The 23,496-nt window shown below is 39.3% G+C and overlaps 1 protein-coding gene across 4 annotated transcripts in view; it reads left to right on the top strand.

Annotated features, from left to right (window-relative positions):
* The window catches only part of PLEKHB2 (pleckstrin homology domain containing B2), a 49,250-nt gene that overhangs the window by 21,160 nt on the left and 4,594 nt on the right, over positions 1-23,496 (top strand). For 2 of the 4 annotated variants that reach the window (XM_086372186.1, XM_086372193.1), the window contains 3 exons: positions 6,151-6,190; positions 7,399-7,488; positions 20,204-20,309. In XM_086372186.1, coding sequence (XP_086228312.1) covers positions 6,151-6,190; positions 7,399-7,488; positions 20,204-20,309 — 236 coding nt within the window. Of the gene's footprint in view, positions 1-6,150; positions 6,191-7,398; positions 7,489-20,200; positions 20,310-23,496 lie in introns of all 4 variants that reach the window. The other 2 variants (XM_086372166.1, XM_086372177.1) reach the window with 1 other exon arrangement.

Raw genomic sequence — 23,496 nt, 5'->3', positions numbered from 1 at the left:
GTGAAGAGTTGACTCATTGGAAAAGACCCTGATGCTGGGAGGGATTGGGGGCAGGAGGAGAAGGGGACGACAGAGGATGAGATGGCTGGATGGCATCACCGACTTGATGGACATGAGTTTGAGTGAACTCCGGGAGTTGGTGATGGAGAGGGAGGCCTGACGTGCTGCGATTCATAGGGTTGCAAAGAGTCAGACTCGACTGAGCGACTGAACTGAACTGAACAGAATGGGACTGGATGCCATGATCTTAGTTTTTTGAATATTGAGTTTTAAGCCAGCTTTTTCACTGTCCTCTTTCACACTTAACAAGAGACTCAGACAGGGGCTCTGTGTCAACTTAGAGGGGTGGGATGGGGAGAGAGATGGGAGGGAGTTTCAAAACGGAGGGGACATAGGTATACCAATGGCTGATTCATTTTGAGGTTTGACTGAAAACAACAAAATTCTGTAAAGCAATTATCCTTCAATAAAAAATTAATTTAAAAAAATTCAAGAGGCTCTTTAGTTCTTCTTCACTTTTTGCCATTATAGCGATATCATTTGCATATCTGAGGTTGTTGATATTTCTCCCGGCAACCTTAATTCCAGCTTGGGGTTCATCCAGACCGGCATTTTGCATGATGTACTCTGTATACAAGTTAAATAAGCAGGGTAACAAAATACGGCCTTCCCATACTTCTTTGCCAATTTTGAACCAGTCCGTTGTTCCATGTCTGATTCTAATTGTTGCTTCTTGACTTGCATACAGGTTTCTCAGTAGACAGAAAAGGTGGCCCGGTAGTCCCATCACTTTAAGAATTTCCCAGGGTTTGTTGTGATCCACACAGTCAAAAACTTTAGTGTAGTCAATGAAGCAGAAGTAGATGTTTTTCTGGAATTCCCTTGCTTTTTCTGTGAACCAACAGATATTGGCAATTTGATCTCTGGTTCCTCTGCCTTTTCTTAATCTAGGTTGTACATCTGGAAATTCTGGGTTTACATACTGTTGAAGCATACTTTGAAGGATTTTTGAGCATTACCTTGCTAGCATGTGAAATGAGCACAATTGTTTGGTAGTTTGAACATTCTTTGGCATTACCTTTCTTTGGGATTGAAATGAAAACTGACATTTTTCGAGTCCTGTGGCCACTGCTGAGTTATCCCGATTTGCTGACATATTGAGTGCAGCCCTTTAACAGCATCATCTTTTAGGATTTTAAATAGCTCAACTGGAATTCCATACCTCTTCTAGCTTTTGTTCATAGTAATGCTTCCTAAGGCCCACTTGACTTCACACTCCAGGATGTCTGGTTCTAGGTGAATAACCACACTATCGTGATTATCTGGGTCAGTAAGGCCTTTCTTGTACAGTTCTTCTGTGTATTCTTGCCACCTTTTCTTATTATCGTCTGCTTCTGTTAGGTCCATACTGTTTCTGTACTTTATTGTGCCCATCTTTGCATGAAATGTTCCCTTGGTATCTCTAATTTTCTTGAAGAGATCTCTAGTCTTTCCCATTCTATTGATTTTCCTCTATTTCTTTGCATTGGTCACTTAAGAAGGCTTTCTTATCTCTCCTTGTTTTTCTCTGGAACTCTGCATTAAGTTGGGTATATATCTTTCACTTTTTCCTTTTCCTTGTCTTCTTTTCTCAGCTATTTGCAAGGCTTCTTGGTACAACCACTTTTTCTTCTTGCATTTCTTTTCCTGTGGAATAGTTTTGGCTACTGTCTCCTGTGCGGTACTGTGAACCTCCATCCATAGTTTTTCACGCACCCTGTCTACCAGATCTAATCCCTTGAATCTATTCATCACCTCTACTGTATAATCATAAGTGGTTTGATTTAGGTCATACCTGAGTGGAAGAAAATAGTTTTCCCCACTTTCTTCAATTTAAGCCTGAAGTTTGCAATAAGGAGCTCATGATCTGAGCCACAGTCAGCTCCCGGTCTTGTTTTTGCTGACTATATAGAGCTTCTCATTCTTTGACTCTAAAGATTTCAATCAGTCTCATTTCGGTGTTGACCATCTGGTGATGTCCATGTGTAGAATCATCTCCTGTGTTTTTGGAAGAAGGTGTTTGTCTTTATAGCCCTTTGTTCTTAACTGCTCTACTCTACTGTATGCTGAGATGTCATGTGTGGACTGTTCCTTTAAGTAATAGTGGAAAAAAACATCTAGAACTAAAATTTTAGAATAGTTTAATAACGAAACATAGAGGAGGGAGAAGAGTTGTCATAGAGGAGGGAGAAGAGTTCAAAATACACTGAAAGACTTGCCTTGTTTAGCTTTGAAGAGCTAGGTGAGTCAGAGGAGGCTGTTTCTTAACCTGTATGGGAAAACAGAGGTTTATTTATGTGTTGATTTTAAGCATCAGTTCTTCAGCACTCAACCTTCTTTATGGTAATTCACATCCATACATGACTACTGGAAAAACCATAGCTTTGACTAGATGGACCCTTTGTCAGCTAAATGATGTCCTATCTGCTTTTTAGTATGCTGTCTAGGTTTGTCATAGCTTTTCTTCCAAGGAGCAAGTGTTTTTTAATTTCATGGGTGCAGTCACCATCCATAGTGATTTTGAAGCCCAAGAAAATAAAGTCTGTCACTGTTTCCATTTTTCCCCCATCTATTTGCCATGAAGTGATGGGACTGGAAACCATGAGCTTATTAGTTTTTTGAATGCTGAATTTTAAAAAAATTAAATTTATTTTAATTGAAGGATACTTGTTTTACAATATTGTGTTGTTTTCTGCCAATTATCAACATGAATCAAGCATAGGTATACTTATGTCCCCTGCCTGTTGAACCCCCCTTCCACCTCCCTTCCCATTCCACCCCTCTAGGTTGTTACAGAACCCTGTTTTTAACCTTCACCAAGAAGTTCTGTAGTTCCTCTTCACTTTCTGGCATTAGGTTGGTATCAGCTGCATATCTGAAGTTGTTGGTATTTCTCCCAGCAGTCTTTTTTTTTTTTTTTTTTAAGATTTATTTATTTGTGGCTGTACGGGTCTTTGTTGCTGCTCTGCGGCTTTCTCTGGTTGTGGAGAGTGCAGGTTACTGTCTAGCTGTGGTGCACAGGCTTCTCACCACAGTGGCTTCTCCTGTTGTGAAGCATGTGTTCTAGAGTGTTGGCTCAGTCGCGTGGCACATGGACTTAGTCGCTCCGTCCGTGGCATGTGGGATCTTCCTGGAGCAGGGATTGAACCCATATTCCCTGTATTGGCAGACAGATTGTCAACCACCGGACCACCAGGGCCGCCCTCTCCCAGCAATCTTTGGATTCATCCACACCAGCATTTTGCACGATGTACTCTGCGTATGAGTTAAGCAAGCACGGGTGACAACATACAGCCTTGACGTACTCCATTCCCAATTTTAAACCAGTCCATTGTTCCATGTCCAGTTCTAACTGTTGCTTCTTGGTCTGGCTGTAGGTTTCTCAGGAGACAGATAAGGTGGCCTAGTAGTCCCCTCTCTTTAAGAATTTTCCACAGTTTGCTGTGATTGACACAAAGGTTTTAGTGTAGTCAATGAAGCAAAAGTAGATGTTTTTCTGCAGTTCCTTTGCTTTTTATGATCCAGTGGATATTGGCAGTTTGATCACTGATTCCTCTGCCTTTTCTAAATCCAGCTTGTACATCTGGAAGTTCTCAGTTCATATACTGTTGAAGCCTAGCCTGAAAGATTTAGAGCATTATCTTGCTAGCATGTGAAATGAGTGCAATTGTATGGCTACCTTAGAATGGCTGTTACCAAAAAGATAAAACATAAGTTGTTGGGTGAGGATGTAGAGAAAAGGGAATCCTGTGCACTTTTGGTGGGAATGTAAATTTATGAAGCCACTATGGAAAACAGTATGGAGGTTCCTCAAAAAAACAAAAATAGAATTAAGATATGATTCTGAAATGCCACTTTTCAACATATATTTGAAGGGGATTAAATGGTTGTGTTGATGAGATAGCTGCAACCTTGTGTTTCTTGCATTATTTATAGTAGCCAACACATGAAAGCAACTTAAGTGTCTGAAGAATGAATGAATTGATAAATAAAATGATACACACACACACAGACTTGCACATGTGTGGGCAATGGACTGTTAATCAACTATAGAAAAAGAAACCCTGCTTTCACAACAATATAAATGGATCCTGAGGGCCTTATGCTAAGTGAAGTAAGTCAGACAGAGAAAGAAAAATGACTGTATTTCTCACTTATGTGAAGAATCTAAAAAAGCTGGACATGACTGAACAATTAACACTTTCATTTTCATAGAAGTGGAGAGTAGAATTCTGTTTACCAGTGGTTGAGGGAAATGGTGAGATGTTGGACAAAGGGTATAAACTTCCAGCTGTAAGATGAGTAAGTTCTTGGCATCTCTTGTACAGCAGTGATTATAATTAATAGTTCTGTTTCATATACTTGAAAGTTAAGGGAGTAGATCTTAAATGTTATCACCAAAGAAGTAAAAAATTAATCAGGTGTGTAGGGGTAGAGGTCCCTTATTGCAGCAATCAATTTATATTATATGTGATTCTGATCATCATATTGTACACCTTAAACTTAATTTATTATATATCAGCTTCTCAAATACCAGCATTATTTTTAAGTGCAAAATATTGCTGACCTTCTGTATCTCATATGTGGAACTTTATGTAGCCATTTAAAAAATCAAATATTAATAGATCTGTGTCTGTAACATGGCCTGATAAAGTATAGGTTTAGTGCAGTTAATTAAGCATGGTGCATTTTATATTTATTTAAAAGTGAAGGACTTCCCTGGTGGTCCAGTAGTTAAGACTCAATGCCTCCACTACATGGAGCATGGGTTAATCCCTGGTCAGGGAACTAAGATCCCATATACCTGCAGCTCAGCCAAAAATTAAAAAAAAAAGGAAAAACTATAATATAGATTATAGTTTAAATATTACATATGTATCAATACTGTAGATTTTTTTCTTTACATATTATATATTCCTAGTGCATGTCTCAAGTGAGTTGACTGAGTGAGTCATGAGGTAAGGGCTAAGTTCATTTGCTCAGTCGTGTCTGACTCTTGCGACCCCATGGACTGCAGCACACTAGGCTTCCCTGTCTGTCACCAACTCTCAGAGCCTATTCAAACTTATGTCCATTGAGTCAGTGATGCCATCCAACCATCTCATCCTCTGTTGTCCCCTTCTCCTCCTGCCCTCAATCTTTCCCAGCATCAGGGTCTTTTCATATTAGTCAGTTCTTTGCATCAGGTGGCCAGGAGTTTCAGTTTCAGCATTGGTCCCTCCAATGAATATGCAGGACTGATTTCCTTTAGGATGGACTGGTTGGATCTCCTTGCAGGCAACGGGACTCTCAAGAGTCTTCTCAAACACCACAGTTGAAAAGCATCAACTCTTTGGTGCTCAGCTTTCTTTATAGTCCAACTCTCATGTCCATACATGACTACTGGAAAAACCATAGCTTTGACCGGATGGACCTTTGTTGGCAAAGTAATGTCACTGCTTTTTAATATGCTGTCTAGGTTTGTTATAGCTTTTCTTCTAAGGAGCAAGTGTCTTTTAATTTCATGGCTACAGTCAGCATCTGTGGTGATTTTGGACCCCCCAAAATAAAGTCTGTCACGGTTTCCATTGTTTCCCTATCTATTTGCCATGAAGAGATGGGACCAGATGTCATGATTTTAGTTTTCTGAATGTTAAGCTTTAAGCCAACTTTTTCACTCTCCTCTTTCACTTTCATCAAGAGGCTCTAGTTCTTCTTCACTTTCTTCCAAAAGAGTGGTATCATCTGTGTATCTGAGGTTATTGATCTTTCTCCTGGCAGTCTTGATTCCAGCTTGTGCCTCATCTAGCCCAGCCTTTCACATGATGTACTCTGCATATAAGTTAAATAAGCAGGGTGACAGTATACAGCCTTGACATATTCCTTTCCCGATTTGGAACCAGTCTATTGTTCCATGTCCAGTTCTAACTATTGCTTCTTGACCTGCATACAGATTTCTCAGGAGGCAGGTAAGGTGGCTGAGAACCCCACGAACAGTATGAAAAGAGCTAAAAGTCTGTTATTAAAACAAGGTTTTTAAAAAGTTCTGATGCCACTCCAGGTTTTGAGAACCATTGAGATGGATGTTGGATTGCCTCAAATAAAGTACCTCTTTCTTTTTCTTTTCTTTAGGGCCTGGAAGTTTACACTCCAGGATTCCAGGACAAACACAGTAAGTTGCTAATGGCAGTCACTTACAATGTTTTCTCATAGTCTTGCTGTAAAAAAATGGGAGAGTAGGAGGGTAAGAAGGAAAATGGCAATGTTTTTTGCCACTCGGCCCTGGATGAGCAAGCAGAGATAGACAGGCTGAGTTTCACTGACAGCTGGATTTTGGAAAACATTTTAGCAGGAGCCAGTCTAACACAGGCACATTAATCCCAGTGTTATTTTTTAGAAATGTCTGTATCTCACAAAGATTTACAGCACTTTGAATTCTGCTGTGGTTTGCAGAGAAGGCACAAAAGGGATTAAGGGCCCTTTCCATGTATAGCATCTCAGCCTGTGAAATAGACATTTTTGAATCTTGTACTTGTCTCTAGTTTCTTTTGACTTTAGGAGGTAACTGAGACAGTAAACCCCATTTGTAGAGGCTAGTGGTACCATCTTTGTGTCTGTCAGGGAGTAAAAGGCAGTTCCCTATTGTCAACATTTTCTTTCATTCTTCAGATAGGATTTTATTTTTTCCTTTATTTCTCTAGGAGGAAAAGAAACAGATAGATGGAGCTTTTAAAATGAATTGTACAGGTGGGAAAAGAAAGTAAAAAGACTTAATATTCAAATGCTATTTTTTACTAGTTTTTTTAGCTCAGGACTATTCTTCCTCCTAAGCATACTCTAAAACTCCCATTACCTTTTCTTTGATGAAAATTCTCTACTTGAATGAAGTTATTTAGTATTGATGATTCATATAGTTAAGGACAAGAGCCAAGGTGATTCTCTATGTGTATTTTTTTTAAAGGAGCACATGTATTTTTGTTTTCCACTGAGGGGTAATTTAATGAAAGATTTAAAAAGTTTTTAGTGTAGAAACCAGATTGTGAGTGCAGGACATATCCCTGCCTGCTACATTTCAGACTGTAGGATTTTTATTTGTGAACAAAAGTCTTGTTGAGAGTGGTATAACATCTTTTAAAGGGCCTGGGTAACACTGGAGGCTCTGTGGCTTTCTTGGGCAGTGAGAACTCTTTTACCCTCTACTGGTGACTGAGGAGGACCAACTCCTCTTTAATTCAAAGGACACTAAATGCAGGGTGGGGGGCAAGGAGAAGGTCATCTTGCTAGTCATTGCTTCTCAGAAAGTTGTTATATTTGCCTTTCAAAGATTAAACTTTTTGGCCTTTAATTTTTTTTTTTTCCCACAATTTCTCTCCTCTCAAGGCTTATGTTGGCTCAGAAGTCATGTATGATGAGACAGCTGTGGCTTCCTCCCCACCTCCTTACACAGCGTATGCTGCACCAACCCCTGAGGTAGGGAGCAGATCTTCACTTTACAGAATCCAACTGAGGGAAACTTGGGGTCTCTGTGCTACCATCCTTTTGACTAAAAGAAAACTTTGAGCCAAACAGTATTAGAGAAATTAGAAATGTACTTGAAACCCTTTCCTTCTTTAAAATTTTTTCTCTCTTAAACAGATTATCTATTGTCTTTTGCTTTCATAAAGCACCTGCTTTATATAATTTTCATGTTCATATTTTCAAGATAGACCCAAAAATGAATCATGGTATTAATAATATGATTCTGATGATCTAAGTTTATACTTAATTTTTTTACTTGAATACTCTTTATAATCAGAAAAAAATGCTTTTTTAATTTGAAGAAACAAAACCAGAACCTGAAAGTCACACGCCAAACCCCTCTGGGTGCGCCCTAATTAGAGGGCCAGGGGTTCAGTGCTGCATATGGAAGCCTCTGTTGCGGGAGGCACTTCTGCCTTTTTTTTTTTTTTTTTTCTTTTTTCACTTTTAAATAATTGTAGACTTACAAGAAATTGCAAAGAAAAATCTCATGTACTTTTTACCCTGTTCCCTAGCTGTTACATGGTAAATGAAATCAAAACCAGAAGTTTGAAATTGGTGTAGTGTTTATATCTGGTTCTGTCATTTTATCATGCATGTAGATATGTGTATCTACTACCTCAATCAAGATGTAAAACTGTTTATAATATCCTCTTCCTACTACACCCTCTTACAGTCACACCCTCCTTCCCCTTCCCTAACTGCTGTCAATTACTGCTTTGTTGGCCATCTATATACTTGTGTCATTTCCACAGTGTGTGTAAACAGAATCATACAGCTTGTGATCTTTTGAGTTTGATGGTTTTACTCAGCACAGTGCCCTTGTTGCATTGTTAAATCGCAACATTCAAATTGTTGCGTGTGTCGGTGGTCTGTTCCTTTTTATTGCTGAATGGTATGCCATGATAGGAGTGTACCACATTTTGTGTTGAGGGACATTTACCTGTTGGGGGACATTTTGGTGGTTCTAGATTCTGGCTGTTACCAGTAAACCTACTGTGAACCCTCACGTACAGGTTGTTGTGCAGACATAAAGTTTTATTTCTCTGGAATAAATGCCCAAAAATGCAGTTGCTAAGTTGAATATATTAAAGTATATGATTAGTTTTTTAAAAAACTGGCAAACTACTTTCCAGAATTTTTCTACCATTTCACTTTTCCATCATTAGGGTGTGAATGATTCATTTTCTCTGTATCCCACCAGCTTTTGGTATTGTCACTTTTTTATTTTAACTGTTCAGTAGGTGTGTAGTGATATTTCATTGTGATCTTAATTGCATTTCCCTAGTAGCTTGTGATGCCGAACATCTTTTGTGCTTATTTGCCATCTGTGTATGCTGTTCAAGTAAGCTGTGTTTTCTTGTCTTTTGCTCATTTTCTAATTGTTTTAATTTTTTTATTGTTGAGTTTTGAGAGTTCTTATGTATATGTTTGAGATAGGAATAATCCTTTGTCAGATCTGTGATCTGTAACGTATCTTTTTATTCTCTTGACAGTGCCTTTCACAGTTTTTATACAGTCTAATTTATGGTCTTTCCTTGTATGGATCGTGTTCGTTGTCACGTTTAACACTTCACCTAGACCACGTTTCCCAAGGTTTTCTCCTGTGTTACCTTCCGGTAGTTCGTAGTCCTGGTGTTTACATACAAGTCATTTCCATTAGCAGTTCATTTTTTAAATTTATGTGTTTGTTTACTTCTTTATATTTATTTTTGGCTGTGCTGGGCCTTCATTGCTGTGCGTGTGCTTTTCTCTGTGGCAGCGAAGGCTGCTCTCCAGGTGCAGTGCGTGGGCTTCTCATTGTGGTGGCTTCTCTTGTTGTGGAGCCTGGGCTCTAGGGCACGCTGGCTTCAGTAGTTGGAGCACGCGGGCTCAGTAGTGGCAGCTCCCAGGCTCTGGCATGCACACACACATAGCAGGCACGCAAGTAAAGCTTGTGCTTACGTGCTCAGTCATGTCCGACTCTTCTGCAACCCATGGACTGTAGCCCTCCAGGCTCCTCTGTCCATGGGAATTCCCAGGCAAGAATACTGGAGTGGATGGCCATTTCCTTCTCCAGGGGATCTTCCTGACCCAGGGATCGAACCTGTGTTTCCTGTGTCTCCTGCGTTGCAGGTGGATTCTTTACAGCGCAGTAGTTGTGGTGCATGGGCTTAGTCTTTTTTCTTTCAATGTACGTATTACATGGAAGCGTGTTTCTTATAGGCAACATGTAGTTTCTTATAGGCAACATGTAGTTGGGTCATGCCCTCACCCCCTCACCTGACAAATTTCTAACTTGAGGTTGGTATATTTAAGACATTTACGTTTTTATTGTGTAAGTTTAAGGTGTACCGTGTTACTTTGAGACCTTTCTATAGTGTAAATGAGTGCCATTGTGGCAATATTTATTACTTTACATAATTACAATATAATATTATGGATCTCAAAGCTTATATAATACTTGTTTCAAGTTTGTATTAAAACACATCAGTCATCCTTTCCTGTAGATCATTTACATATAATGTGATTTTGATACATTAAGCGTGCTGTTTTAGTGTTTGTGTTTTTGGCTCTATTTTTCATGTCTCTGTTCTTTGTCTTAAGCCTTTTGTGGATTATTGGAACATGTCTTATTTTATTTTACTTATTTTTATTTTTTTGGGCTGTACCACATGGCTTGTGGGACCTTATCCTGGACCAGGGATGTAACCTGGGCCCTTAGCAGTCAAAGCATGGAGTCCTAACCACTGGATCACCAGGGAATTCCCATAGAACATGTTTTAGAATTACATTTTGATTTATCTGTAATGTTTTGAGTATCTCTTTGTATTGCTATTAATATTTTAGTGGTTGTTCTAGTTATTATGCATATATACATGTTTTTCAGTCAAATGATCGCATTTTATCAAGTGCAGTGAAGTGTCAAACCATTGCCTCTATGATTGTATGTATTTATTTATTGTTGGCTGTGCTGGGTCTTTGTTGCTGCACAGGCTTTTCTCTGGTTGTGGCAAGTGGGGGCTGCTCTGTAGTTGTGATGTGCAGGCTTCTCATTGCAGTGGCTTCTGTTGTTGTGGAGCAGTAGCTCTAGGGTATGGGGGCATCTTGAGCTGCAGCACACGGGCTCAGTAATTGAGGCTCCTGGGCTCTAGAGCACAGGCTCAGGAGTTGCGGTGCATAGGCTTAGTTGCTCTGTGGCGCGTGGGACCTTCCCACATCAGGTATTGAACCTGTCTCTTCTGCACTGGCAGATGGATTCTTTACCGCTGAGCCACCAAGGAAGCCCAAACCATTACCTCTAAATTCCGTTTTTCTCTCTCGTTTGGTATCATTGTTTTACGTATTTCTTTTACATGTATTGAGAATTTGATGGTGTATAAAAAAATATGGCTGTCAAACTTAGAAAGATCAGTATGTGGTTTTATTATATTTACATGTATTCTGGTGTGACCATACTTTCTTACCTCCTGATGTTTCCAGATTTCTTTTTTTATTATTTACTGTTTAGTGAACTTCCTCTTGTCATTTTCTTAGGACAGATCTGCTAGCAACACATTTTCCATTTTCCTTCTTTTGAGAATGTCTCAATTTCATCTTTTTCTCTGAAGAATGTTTTCACTAGTACAGAATTCTGAGTTGACATTTCTTTCAGCCCTGGGGAAATGAGTGCTTTTTCCTTTGGTCCTCCTGATTTCTGATGAGACATTTGCTATCATTCGAATTTTCTTCCCCCTTAAAGGCAGTGCGTAGTTTCTGGCTGCTCTCTTTGTCTTTGGTTTTCAGAGGTTTGCCTGTGAAGTGTACATTTGGGGTTAGTCTTATTGGTGTTCATTCATTTTCACACAGGTTTATGTTTCTTGCTAAATTTGGGAAATTTTAAGCTATTATTTCTGGAATTTTTTTTTAGCCCCACCCTCTTTCTCTTCTAAAACTAATGACACAGATATTAGATGTTCCACATGTTTAAAAGTTTTTGATCTTTTTTTTTTCTTTAACCTGTTTTTTCTTTGTTCTAACTGGGTAATTTCTACTCTTTATATTCATGTTCATTGCTTACTCATCATCTCTGTTGTTGAGTCTCTTCATTGAACAATTTATTTTTTTTTTATTTCCAAAATTTTTGTTTGGTTATTCTTGATCTATATCTTTATATAGTTTTTACAGAGATTTTTCTGGTTTTATGAAGACCCTGTTTTTGTTTTAAATGTATCTCAAATGTGTTCTTACTTATTGAAATATTTTAATGACGCATGCTTGCTCAGTCTCTCAGTCATGTCTGACTCTTTGTGACCCCATGGATGATAGCCTGCCAGGCTTCTCTGTCCATGGAGTTTTCCAGGCAAGAATATTGGAGTGGGTTGCTATTTTCTATTCCAGGGGTCTTCCTGACTCAGAGATTGAACCCTCACGCATCTCCTGCAATGGTGGGCAGATTCTTTACCACTGTGTCACCTGTGGTAAGGTCATTACCACCTGTCTGTAATTTCTGTTAATGGTAGCTGCTTTAAAGTCCTTCCTAGGTAATTCCAACATCTTTGTTACCTTGGTGTTCGTCTCTTTTGTCTTTTCTCATTTCAATTTGAGATCTTCCTGGTTCTTGGTATGACAAATTATTTTTTATCAAAACCTGGAAATTTTAAATATTATAAGACTGAATCTATTCAAGTCCTGCATTTTGGCAGAGTTCCTTCTAATGCTTCTCAGGTGGGTGAGGCTTGCTTTGTTTCTTCCATGTGAAGGGTGGAAGTCCAGGTCTTCCACTGGATCCCCGTTGACTGTGGTTCATTGTCACTTCTCGAGGGCTGGGAATTCAGGCCCTTCTCTAGGTCTCTGCTGACACCAGCCTGCCTGGGAGGTGGAGGGACATTTTCAGCTGTTTCCCATAAGCCTCTCTGTAACTATATAACAATGGTTACCGGTAAGAGGTTGTGAACGTACTTCTTCTCCACTCGGTCCCTGTTGATCCTACCCCAGCAGGATGGGAAGGGGCACCTTGTTTCCGCTGGGCAGAGATGAAAGTTCTGGCTCCCTGCATGGTCTCCACTGATACCGGCATGGGACTGGGGCTGCCATGTTTCTGTCCGACAGGGATGATATTTCCAGCTTCCTACTTGACCTTCTCTGACGCTGTTCAGGATGGGGTGGGAGAGAGCCTTTCTCCAGACTTAACTTTGCTGGTGGAAGTAATAGCCACAGCTGTTTTCGTGTTGTTTGGTTGGAGTGGAGCAGGTATTGCCTAAAAATGGTCTCTCTTGCTAGATTACCTTCCCAGGTTCTTTGGGTAGAGACAACAGGCTTTCTTTGAGGAAGACAAGGAAAGGTCTGCACATACTGGCATTTCTGTGTTGCCACTTCTACTTTATCCAGTCTAGGATGTAGGAGGCAAAAAGAAAACCCAGGGGACTCACTGCATGTCCTTCTTAGGGTCATGAAGTCCGCAGACAGTTGACCGCCTTCTCTCCACCTTTCATAGTCTCCTTACGTTTGTTGTATGTGTAATGTCCAGGGTTTTCAGTTGTATGTAGTAGGAAGAATAGGGAAAACATCTGCATCTATTTTATCCTCCAAAAGCATAAGTCCTATCTCCTGCTTTTGTAAGATAACAGATTCAGATCTACCTGTGTATTTGCCAGGCTGCAGCTGCTCCCTGTGTGGTAGCCTTTGTCACATAGTAACAATAATTGTAATTGTCTGTAAACACATCTACCTTCCCACCAGCTGTGAGCTCCGGAAGGGAGGCCAGGCCTTTTATCTCCATGCTTTCCAGTCCTTTACTTGGTCAATGGAAGCAGTCCACTGCTCATTTCTGGCTGTGTTCTTTCATAGGCATGTTCTGTTGGAAAACTGCCAGTCACCTGTCCAGGCCTCTGTCTTCAGACTCCTCAGTAGCCTCAGTCTTTTATATTCTCCACTCAGGAACTTCTGGAAATTGGACTGGGGAGGGTTTTGTGGGAAGGGTTTTGCTACTAGGTTGGTTTTACCAAGAGAAAACTGACGTTGGATGAATCTCATTTATCACTTAGTCCAAACTGATCATTTTCAAGATGAACAATATAAGGCCTATAGATAGATGACTTACTGAAGGTCAGGTTAATGGCAGAGCTGAATTGAAATTAGAATCACTGGCAAGTCCAGTTCTCTTTTTTGTTGTGTTTTTCTGCCTTCTTTATTTTATAGCCTGAAAGTAGATTTCAGTTATGGGTTTGTATTTTTAGAACCTTAAAGTATATGAGCACACTGTCTCATATTCTTTACTTTTTTAATAGACTGCCATACTTTACGGAGAAGGCGATGGCACCCCACTCCAGTACTCTTGCCTAGAAAACCCCATGGACGGAGGAGCCTGGTGGGCTGCAGTCCATGGGGTCGCTGAGGGTCGGACACGACTGAGCGACTTCACTTTCACTTTTCAGTTTCATGCAATGGAGAAGGAAATGGCAACCCACTCCAGTGATCTTGCCTAGAGAATCCCAGGGACGGTGGAGCCTGGTGGGCTGCCGTCTGTGGGGTTGCACAGAGTCGGATACGACTGAAGCGACTTAGCAGCAGCAGCAGCAACAGTCATACTTTATAGACTGGAATTTGGAGAACCAATTTTAATACATTGCCAGTTGTTTCAAATTGTGTTTAAAAAAACTGAGGTGTATTTGACATGCAACACTATGTTAGTTTCCATTGTACAGCATAATCTGTATTGGTATATATTGCAAAATCATCACTGCAGTAGGTCTGTTTAACATGTCACCGTATGTAAAGAATTGTTTTCTTAAATGCTGAGAACTTTTAAGATCTACTGTCTTAGCAACTTTCAAATATGCAGTATAGTAGTATAAACTATAGCCACCGTGGTGTGCATTATATCCCCATGGCTTATTTATTTTATGACTGGAAGTTTGTACGTTTTGATTCCCTTACCCAATTTGTTCATTCCCTGCCCACCCCGCCACCCCACCTCTCTGGTTCCCCCTCCTCTTTGGCAACTACCAGTCTGTTCTCTGTATCTGTGAACTTTTTTTTTGTTTTTGTTTTAAAGATAGATTCCACATACAGATGAGATCGTATGGTATTTGTCTTTGACTTCTTTCAAAAACTCAGGGTCTATCCATGCGGACAAAAAAAGGCAAGATGTCCTTTTTTAATGGTAGAATAATATTCCATTGCATATTTGGACCACGTTTTCTTTATATGTTTGTTAATTGATGGACACTTTACATTGTTTCTGTATCTTAGCTATTGTAAATAATGCTGCATTGAACTTGGGGATACAGATACCTTTTTGTGTTAGTGTTTTTGTTTCCTTTGAATAAATACTCAGAAGTGGAATTGCTGAATCAACTGGTAATTCTATTCTTAATTTTTAGAGAAACTTCCTTCTATTATTGTTTTAGATACAGGAGGCACCAGATAAGATAAAATCTTATCATTTTAATATCATTTTAATCATTTTAATATCATTTTAATAATTGTGTTTGAGGGTTCCCTTTTCTTCACATCCTTGTCAGCAGTTGTTATTTTTTGTGTTTTTAATAATAGTCATTCTAACAAGTGCGAGGTGATACTCATTGTGGTTTTGATTTGCATTTCCCTGATGATTAGTGATGTTGAATATCGTTTCATGTGCCTGTTGACCATCTGTATTTCTTCTTTGGGAAGATGTCTATTTAGTTCTTTGGTCTGTTATAATCAGATTGTTTTTTGCCTTTGAGTTGTATGAGTTCCTTATATGTTGATACTTTAGATATTAACTTCTTATCAGATAACATGATTTGTGAATATTTTCTCCCATTTGATAGCTTGCCTTTTCATTTCGTTGACAATTTCCTTTGTTGTTCAGGAGCTTTTTAGTTTGATGTAGTCTCACATTTTTGCTTTTGTTGCCTTTGATTTTGGAATCAGATCCAAAAAAATCATCACTGTAACCACTGTTGAGCTTATCACCTATGATTTTTTTCTAGGAGTTTTAGGGTTTCAAGATTTTACATCTTTAGTCCACTTTGAGTCAATTTTTGTGTATGGTATAAGATACCATGTATGGTCAAATTTCATTCTTTTGCATATGATTATCTTAACTTTCTCAGCACCATTTATTGAAGAGACTCTCCTTTCCCCATTGTTTTGTATATTTTTGGCTCCTTTGTGGTAAGTGAATTTACCATGTATATGTAGGTTTGTTTCTGGGTTCTCCTGTTCCATTGATTCTGTGTCTATTTTTATGCCAATACCATACTGTTGTCATTACTTTGTAGTTTAGTTTGAAATCTGGGAGCATGATACCTTCAGCTTTATTCTTCTTTCTTTGGCTATGTTGGGTCTTTTGTAGTTCCATATTTCTACAAAAAATGCCATTGGAAATTTGATAGGAATTGCATTGAATCTATAGATTATTTTGGATAGTATGGACATTTTAATTATTCTTCCAATCCATTAGCTTGGAATATATTTTCATTTATTTGTATTTTCAATATGTTTCATCACTGTTGTATAGTTTTCAGTGTATAGGCCCTTCACGTCTTTGGTTAAATTTATCCTAGCCATTTTATTGCTTTTTTGTTTTGTTTTATAATTTTCATTTTATATTAGAGTATACTTGATATACTTAGATATCAAGTGTACTTATATTAGCATATACTTGACTATAATCCCACCACCTCTAGAATGAAAACCACAGTCACGGAAAGCTAACCAAAATGATCACAGGGATCACAGCCTTGTGCAACTTGGTGAAATTGTGAGCCATGCTGTGATGGATAGATGGGTCATGGTGGTGACTTTTGATAAAACGTGATGTACTGGAGAAGAGAATGGCAGACCCCTGAAGTATTCTTGCCTTGAGAACCCCATGAACAGAATGAAAAGGCAAAAAGATATGACACTGGAAGATAAGCCTCCCAGGTCAGTAGGTATCCAATATGATACTGGGGAAGAGTGGAGAAATAGGTCCGAAAGAATGAAGTAGCTTGGCCAAAGAGGAAATGAGGCTCAGCTGTGGATGTGTCTGGTGGCGAAAATAAAGTCCAGTGCTGTAAAGAGCAATATTGAATAGGAACCTGGAATGTTAGGTCCATGAATCAAGGTAAATTGGACATGGTCAAGAAGGAGATGCCAAGAGTGAACATCAGTACTTTAGGAATCAGTGAACTAAAATGGATGGGAATGGGCGAATTTAATTCAGATGACCATTGTATCTACTACTGTGGTCAAGAATCCCTTAGAAGAAATGGACTAGCCCTTATAGTCAACAAAAGAGTTCAGAGTGAAATACTTGGTTGCAATCTCAAAAATGATAGAATGATCTCCATCTGTTTCCAAGGCAAACCATTCAGCACCACAGTAATCCAGTCTGTGCTCCAGCCACTAAAGCCAAAGAAGCTGAAGTTGACCGGTTTTATGAAGACCTACAAGACCTTCTAGAACTAACACTAGAAAAGTGTTCTTTATCATAGAAGATTGGGATGCAAAAGTAGGAAGTCAAGAGATAAGCTGTTACAGGCAAGTTTAGCTTGGAGTACAAAAAGAAGCAGGACAAAGGTTGAGTTTTGCCAAGAGAATGCACTAGTCATAGCAAACACCCTCTTCCAACAACACAAGAGACAACTCTACATGTGGACATCACCAGATGGTCAATACTGAAATTAGATTGATAACGTTCTTTGCAGCCAAAGATGGAGAAGTTTTTATAGTCAGCAAAAACAAGACCTGGAGCCGACTGTGGCTCAGATTGAGTTCCTTACTGAAGAATTCAGACTTAAATTGGAAAATAGGGAAAACCACTAGACCATTCAAGTATGATCTAAATCAAAGCCCTTATGATTATACAGTGGAGGTGACGAATAGATTCAAGGGATTAGATCTGGTAAATAAGGTGCCTGAAGAACTGTGGATGGAGGTTTGTAACACTGAATAGGAGGTGGTGACCAAAACCATCCCAAAGAAGAAGAAATGCAAGAAGGCAAAATGGTGGTCTGAGGACACCTTACAAACAGCTGAGAACGAAGACAAGCCAAAGGCAAATGACAAAGGGAAAGATATTCCCAACCGAATGTAGAGTTCCAAAGAACAGCAAGGAGAGATAAAAAGGCCTTTTTAGGTAAACAGTGCAAAGAAATAGAGGAAAACAACAGAATGGGAAAGACTAGAGATTTCTTCAAGAAAATTGGAAGATACCAATTTCATGCAGAGATGGGCACAATAAAGGAAACAGCAGGGACCTCACAGAAGCAGAAGAAATGAAGAAAGTGGTAAGAATATACAGAACTATACAAATAAGATTTTAATGACCCGGATAACCACGATGGTGTGGTCATTCACCTAGAGCCAGACATCCTGGAGTGTGAAGTCAAGTGGGTCTTAGGAAGAATTAATTACTACAAATAAAGCTAGTGGAGGTGATGGAATTCCAGCTGAGCTATTTCAAATCCTAAAAGATGATGCTGTTAAAAGTGCTGCACACATTATGTCAGCAAATTGAGAAAACTCAGCCTTGGCCACAGGACTGGAGAAGGTGTTTTTCATTCCAATCCCAAAGAAAGGCAACACTAAAGAATGTTCAGACTATACAGTTGCGCTCATTTCACATGCTAGCAAGGTTATGCTCAAAATCCTTCAATCTAGGCTTTAGGAGTACATGAACCAAAAACTTCCAGATAAACAAGTTGGGTTTTGAAGAGGCAGGTACCAGAGATCAAATTGCCAACATCTGTTGGATCATAGAAAAAGCAAGGGAATTTGAGAAAAACATGTACTTTTGCTTCATTGACAATGCTAAATCCTTTGACTGTGTGGATCACAACAAACTGTGGAAAATTCTTAAAGAGATGGGAATACTAGACCACTTTACCTGTCTCCTGAGAAACGTGTAAGCAGCTTAAGAAGGAAGTTAGAACCAGACATGGAACAGTGGATTGGTTCAGAATTGGTAAAAGGAGTATGTCAAGGCTGTATATTGTCACCCTGCTTATTTAACTTATGTGCACAGTGTATCATGCAAAATGTAGGCTGGATGAATCCCAAGCTGGAGTTAAGATTGCTGTGAGAAGTATCAACAGCCTCAGATATGCAGATAATACCACTCTAATGGCAGAAAGCAAAGAGGAACTAAAGAGCCTCTTTGTGAAAGAGGAGAGTGAAAACCTGGCTTAAAACTCAACATTCAAAAAATTAAGAATATGGTCATGGCATTCGGTCCCATCACTTTATGGGAAACAGAAGGGGAAAAAGTGGAAACATTATAGATTTTATATTCTTGGGCTCCAGAATCACTGTGGATGGTGGCAGCAGCCACAAAAGACGCTTGCTCCTTGGAAGAAAAGCTATGACAAACCTAGACAGTGTATTAAAAAGCAGAGACATCACTTTGTAGACAAAGGTCTGTATAGTCAAAGCTATGGTTTTTCAAGTAGTTATGTAGGGTGTGAGAGTTGGACCACAAAGAAGGCTGAGTGCTGAAGAATTGATGCTTTTGCACCGTGATATTGGAGAAGACTCTTGAGAGTGTCTTGCACAGCAAGGAGATCAAACCAGTCAATCCTAAAGGAAATTAACCCTGAATATTCTTTGGAAGGACAGAAGCTGAAGTTCCAATACTTTGGCCACCTGATGAGAAGAGCTGATTCATTGGAAAACACTGATGCTGGGAAAGATTGAGGGTAGGAGAAGGAGGCAACAGAGGATGAGCTGATTGGGCTGCATCACCGACTCAGTGGGCACGAATCTGAGCAAACTCCCGGAGATAGGACAGGGAAGCCTGGCGTGCTGCAGTCCATGCGATGGCAAAGAGTTGGACATGATTGAGTGACTGAACAACAACATACTTGGTTTACAATACTGTATTAGTTTGAAGTGTACAACAAACTGATTCATCTGTACATATATGTATGTCTATTATTTTTCAGGTTCTTTTCCCTTATAGGTTATTACAGAGTTTTGGGTAGAGTTCCCAGTGCTATACATCAGGTCCTTGTTGATTATCTATTTTATATGTAGTAGTATGTTTATCCTGGGCTTCCGTGGTGTGTTAGATAGTAAAGAATCTGCCTGCAGTGCAGGAGACCCTGATTTGCTCCCTGGGTCGGGAAGATCATAATTTATTGTTTTGATGCAATTGTACATAGTATGATTTTCCTAATTGCTCTTTCTGAAAGTTTGTTCCTAGTGTATTGAAATTCAACAGATTTATGTGTATGAATTTTATATCCTGGAACTTTACTGAATTCATTTATTCTTAGTTTTTTCTGTAGAGTCTTTAGGGTTTTCTTTATATACTATTCTGTCATCTGCAAATAGTGACAGTTTTATTGGGTTGGCCAAAAAGTTCATTTGGTTTTTTTTCCATACCATCTTACAGAAAAGCCCCAGCAAACTTTTTGGCTAACTCAGTACTTTTTCCTTTCTAGTTTGGATGCCTTTTATTTCCTTTTCTTGTCTAAATGGCTCTGACTTGGCCTTCTCATAGTATGTTGAATAAAAGTGGGTACAGTAGGCATCATTGTCTTGTTCCTGATCATAGAGAAATTGTTTAGCTTTTCATCATCCATTGAGTGTTGATGCTAGCTATGGGCTTGTCATATGTAGTTTTTCTTATGTTGAGATATGTTCTCTTTATAACCATTTGGTTGAGAGTTTTTATTGTAAATGGATGTTGAATTTTAAAATTGTATTTCTAATGGGCTTATATCTTTTTCAGCAGGCGTATGGCTATGGTCCATACAGTGGTGCATACCCACCAGGAACTCAAGTTGTCTATGCTGCAAATGGACAGGCTTATGCTGTACCCTATCAGTACCCGTATGCAGGTAACTCATGCCAGCCTTTCATTCCTAGTTTCTCATCATTTAGTGTGTAGATCAGTGAAGCCTGAGGAATTTTTATTTGTCAGTTTAGGGGTAAGTGAACTGTAATTTTTCTGGTTATAGATGACAAGTCACTGTGCTATTGAAAAAAAAAAAAGAAAGCATTATATATTTTCACACTACTTTACAAAGTTAGAGTAGGCTTGGTTTTTAAAACTTCACTGTTGTATTCAGATTCATTCCCAAGATGAGAATTTGTACTTACTGCAATACACTTATATTAACAAATAACCTAAGAGTCGCATTTTAAGGAATAAGAGGTAATCTTTCTCCTGTTTTTTTCCTTCTGGTTGTAGCTTCAAAAATTTTCACTATGGAGGTGATGTTTCATTTTGCAGATGAAGTAGGGGCATGGAAGGGCTTATATTTTACCCTGGGGAAGGCTTATATTTACTCCTTTCATTTTCATCTCACCTGAAACTAAGTGTTAGGTATGAGCGATTGACCTGTGTAGATAGCAACAAGGAAAATCAGTCCTGAATATTCATTGGAAGGACTGATACTGAAGCTGAAACTCCAATACTTTAGCCACCTGATGCGAAGAGCTGACTCATTGGAAAAGACCCTGATGCTGGGAAAGATTCAAGGAAGGAGGAGAAGGGGACGACAGAGGATAAGGTGGTTGGATGGCATCACCGATTTGATGGACATGAGTTTGAGCAAGCTCTGGGAGTTGGTGATGGACAGGGAAGCCTGGCTGCTGCAGTCCATGGGGTCTCAAAGAGTCAGACATGACTGAGCATCTGAACTGAACTGAGATAGCGTCAAGTCCTGGGTGCAGCCTGGGCAGGGGGACGTCTATAGGGTGGAGGTCAAGAATATGCTGGCAGTGGTGCTGGAGCCTATAGCCAGGGCAAGGGTGACTTGAGCTATGTGGCTGATGGCCTGAAGAGTGAGGCCATACCCAGACCCCAGGGAGCAGGTGAAGTCAGGCAGGTGCAGTTCTCAGTGAGTACGGCATGTCAGAGTGACACACATGAGAGTGAACTGATGAATGGATTGGAATGGGAGCCTAGAGGTTGCTGAGAGATCAGGAATCTAGCACAGTGCCTTATCGCAGAAGCAGTGGAGGGACAGTGTTACCAGAATAGTGAGTGGTCACTGATATTAATGCCGCAAAGAAGCCAGTGGGGTTGCCACAGAGTCTGGATTTCCCCAGACTCACAGTTAGTGGTGGTTAGTGGTGCGTTAGCACCTAATAGAGGAGCGTTTCTCCAGTTACCTGTTTTGGGAATCTGATGCTGATCATTAAGGTAGTGTAGACTCTGAAGAGTTTTGCCTTGCTTGATTTTTTTTTTTTTATGTCAAGTTGAAAACCAGTGAAATAATGATACTAAAAAATGAGATATTTGTCTATCCTCTGATCCTAGCACAGCTATTTTTGTTTAATTATTTTCTTCTTGTAAAATAATAGTTTCATATTTGTTATCTTACATTACTTTTTTGGAGTGTGTTTGCTTTATTTTGTTTGGTTTTGTTAATGGCATTACATTACGTTTTACATTCCATTCTCATTTAAAAATTTTATATATTTTGTCCAGAGGGCTACATAATCTTCATTAGTATTTTTTAATGATTGCATCCTATCATATGGGGTAATATGAAGTCTTCTAGTACGTATTGGCTGTTTACTTTTTCTGTTCAATTTTTCTGTCATAGATATTGCTTTGACTGTTTCTAATCAGTTTGTTTTTTATCCCTGTTAAGTATGTCTTAGAATACATTTTTGATTTCTGTATATTAATATGTCAAAGGGCATAAACGTTTTGATACATTTTAAAATTATAAAAGTTTACAGTAAGGACAGTAAATGAGCTGTTAAATTTACCTGTTACCAACTTTAACAGTTACAGCATCTTGTTTCATCTGTACCTTTTTCCCAGCTCTGGATTGTTTTGAGGGAAGTTTATACTTATTTCATTTCATCTGACGGTATTACAGTAACTCTTGATGCTGTGCATTTACTAAGTTGTTTCCCAGAGTAGGTCACCAGTTTATAATGCCCCAGGAGTTACTGATGTGCTGGTTTCTCTGCAGTTGCATCACAATTGCCTGCTGTTTTTGTCGTGCTCTGAAAGTTTTGATAACCTCACTAGATCTTAACATGGAACCAGGTTGCCTTAGTTTACATTTCTGATTACTGGCAAAGGTAAAGATTGTGTAATTGTTTACAAATTAAATCTTCTCTTGTATAAATTATTTTTTCCCATTTATTTTGCAGTTTGTGTTCAGTTTTTAAGTCCTAGCCTATTTGTCTGATGAGAGCCAGACTTTTATTCAGCCCCTAGGCCATAGATTGGGATAATCCTAGCTGTTTCTTACTCTGTAGAAGAGCAGAAGTTTTGTGCTTGTGAAGGGAATTTTTACACACAGAATTCCATCCCTGCCTTTGACTTTCATCATGAAGAATGAGACAGCATTCTCGGTGCAACCTCAGATAACTTGCTGCTGAGGGCTGAGTGCAATTGGTAGGCATTTGGCATTTGCCTCATGACAGCCAAATGCCTGCCAACCAATTTTAAAAGTGCTGTGTACACACTGTAAGTGTGCTTGCTGTGAAAGGGCTGCTCAGTTGTGGTCATCCCACAGCAGCATCATGCTGGGAACCAGACAGGAGCTCTTCATTTGGCCTTTCTAGGACTCTGGTGCTTTGCCAGCTTCATGACGCACTGCCTTGCAGTGTCCATAGAGGCCGTTGTGCAGAGAAGGTTAAAGGCCTCTCTTTAATATTACTGAAACCGGTGGTCAGTCAACAAATTTAAAAAGTGCTGTGTACACACTGTAAGTATTCTGTTTTAATTTTCCCACACTAGTGGACATTTGTTCAGTTGTCGTTTGATGTGGGCTTGAGGTCTTTGGTTTGAATTGGCTCCTTTGGTTAGAGTCCTCTGTTTCTGTCTTGTCGAGATGGTACTCATGACACGTAATTGCTCTGTGGTTTCCAGGGCCAAGTCTGAGAGAACACCTCTAGATTTTGTAATTCTCAATTTCTTGGTTTGATAGTAATTTGTAAAAGTTATCTGCCTTTATTTAGTCTTTCCAGGATCTTCCCAACCCAGGAATCGAACCAAGGTCTCCTACATTGCAGATGGATTCTTCACCATATGAGCCACCAGGGAGGCCTAAAGTA

The sequence above is a fragment of the Bos grunniens genome, chromosome 2 (genome assembly GCF_055505025.1).
Source record: "Bos grunniens cultivar Pamir isolate PY7600 chromosome 2, Bosgru_T2T1.0, whole genome shotgun sequence".
Classification (NCBI taxonomy): domain Eukaryota; kingdom Metazoa; phylum Chordata; class Mammalia; order Artiodactyla; family Bovidae; genus Bos; species Bos grunniens.
The sequence above is the reverse complement of the archived record's forward strand: the minus strand, read 5'-3'. Positions and strand labels throughout refer to the sequence as shown.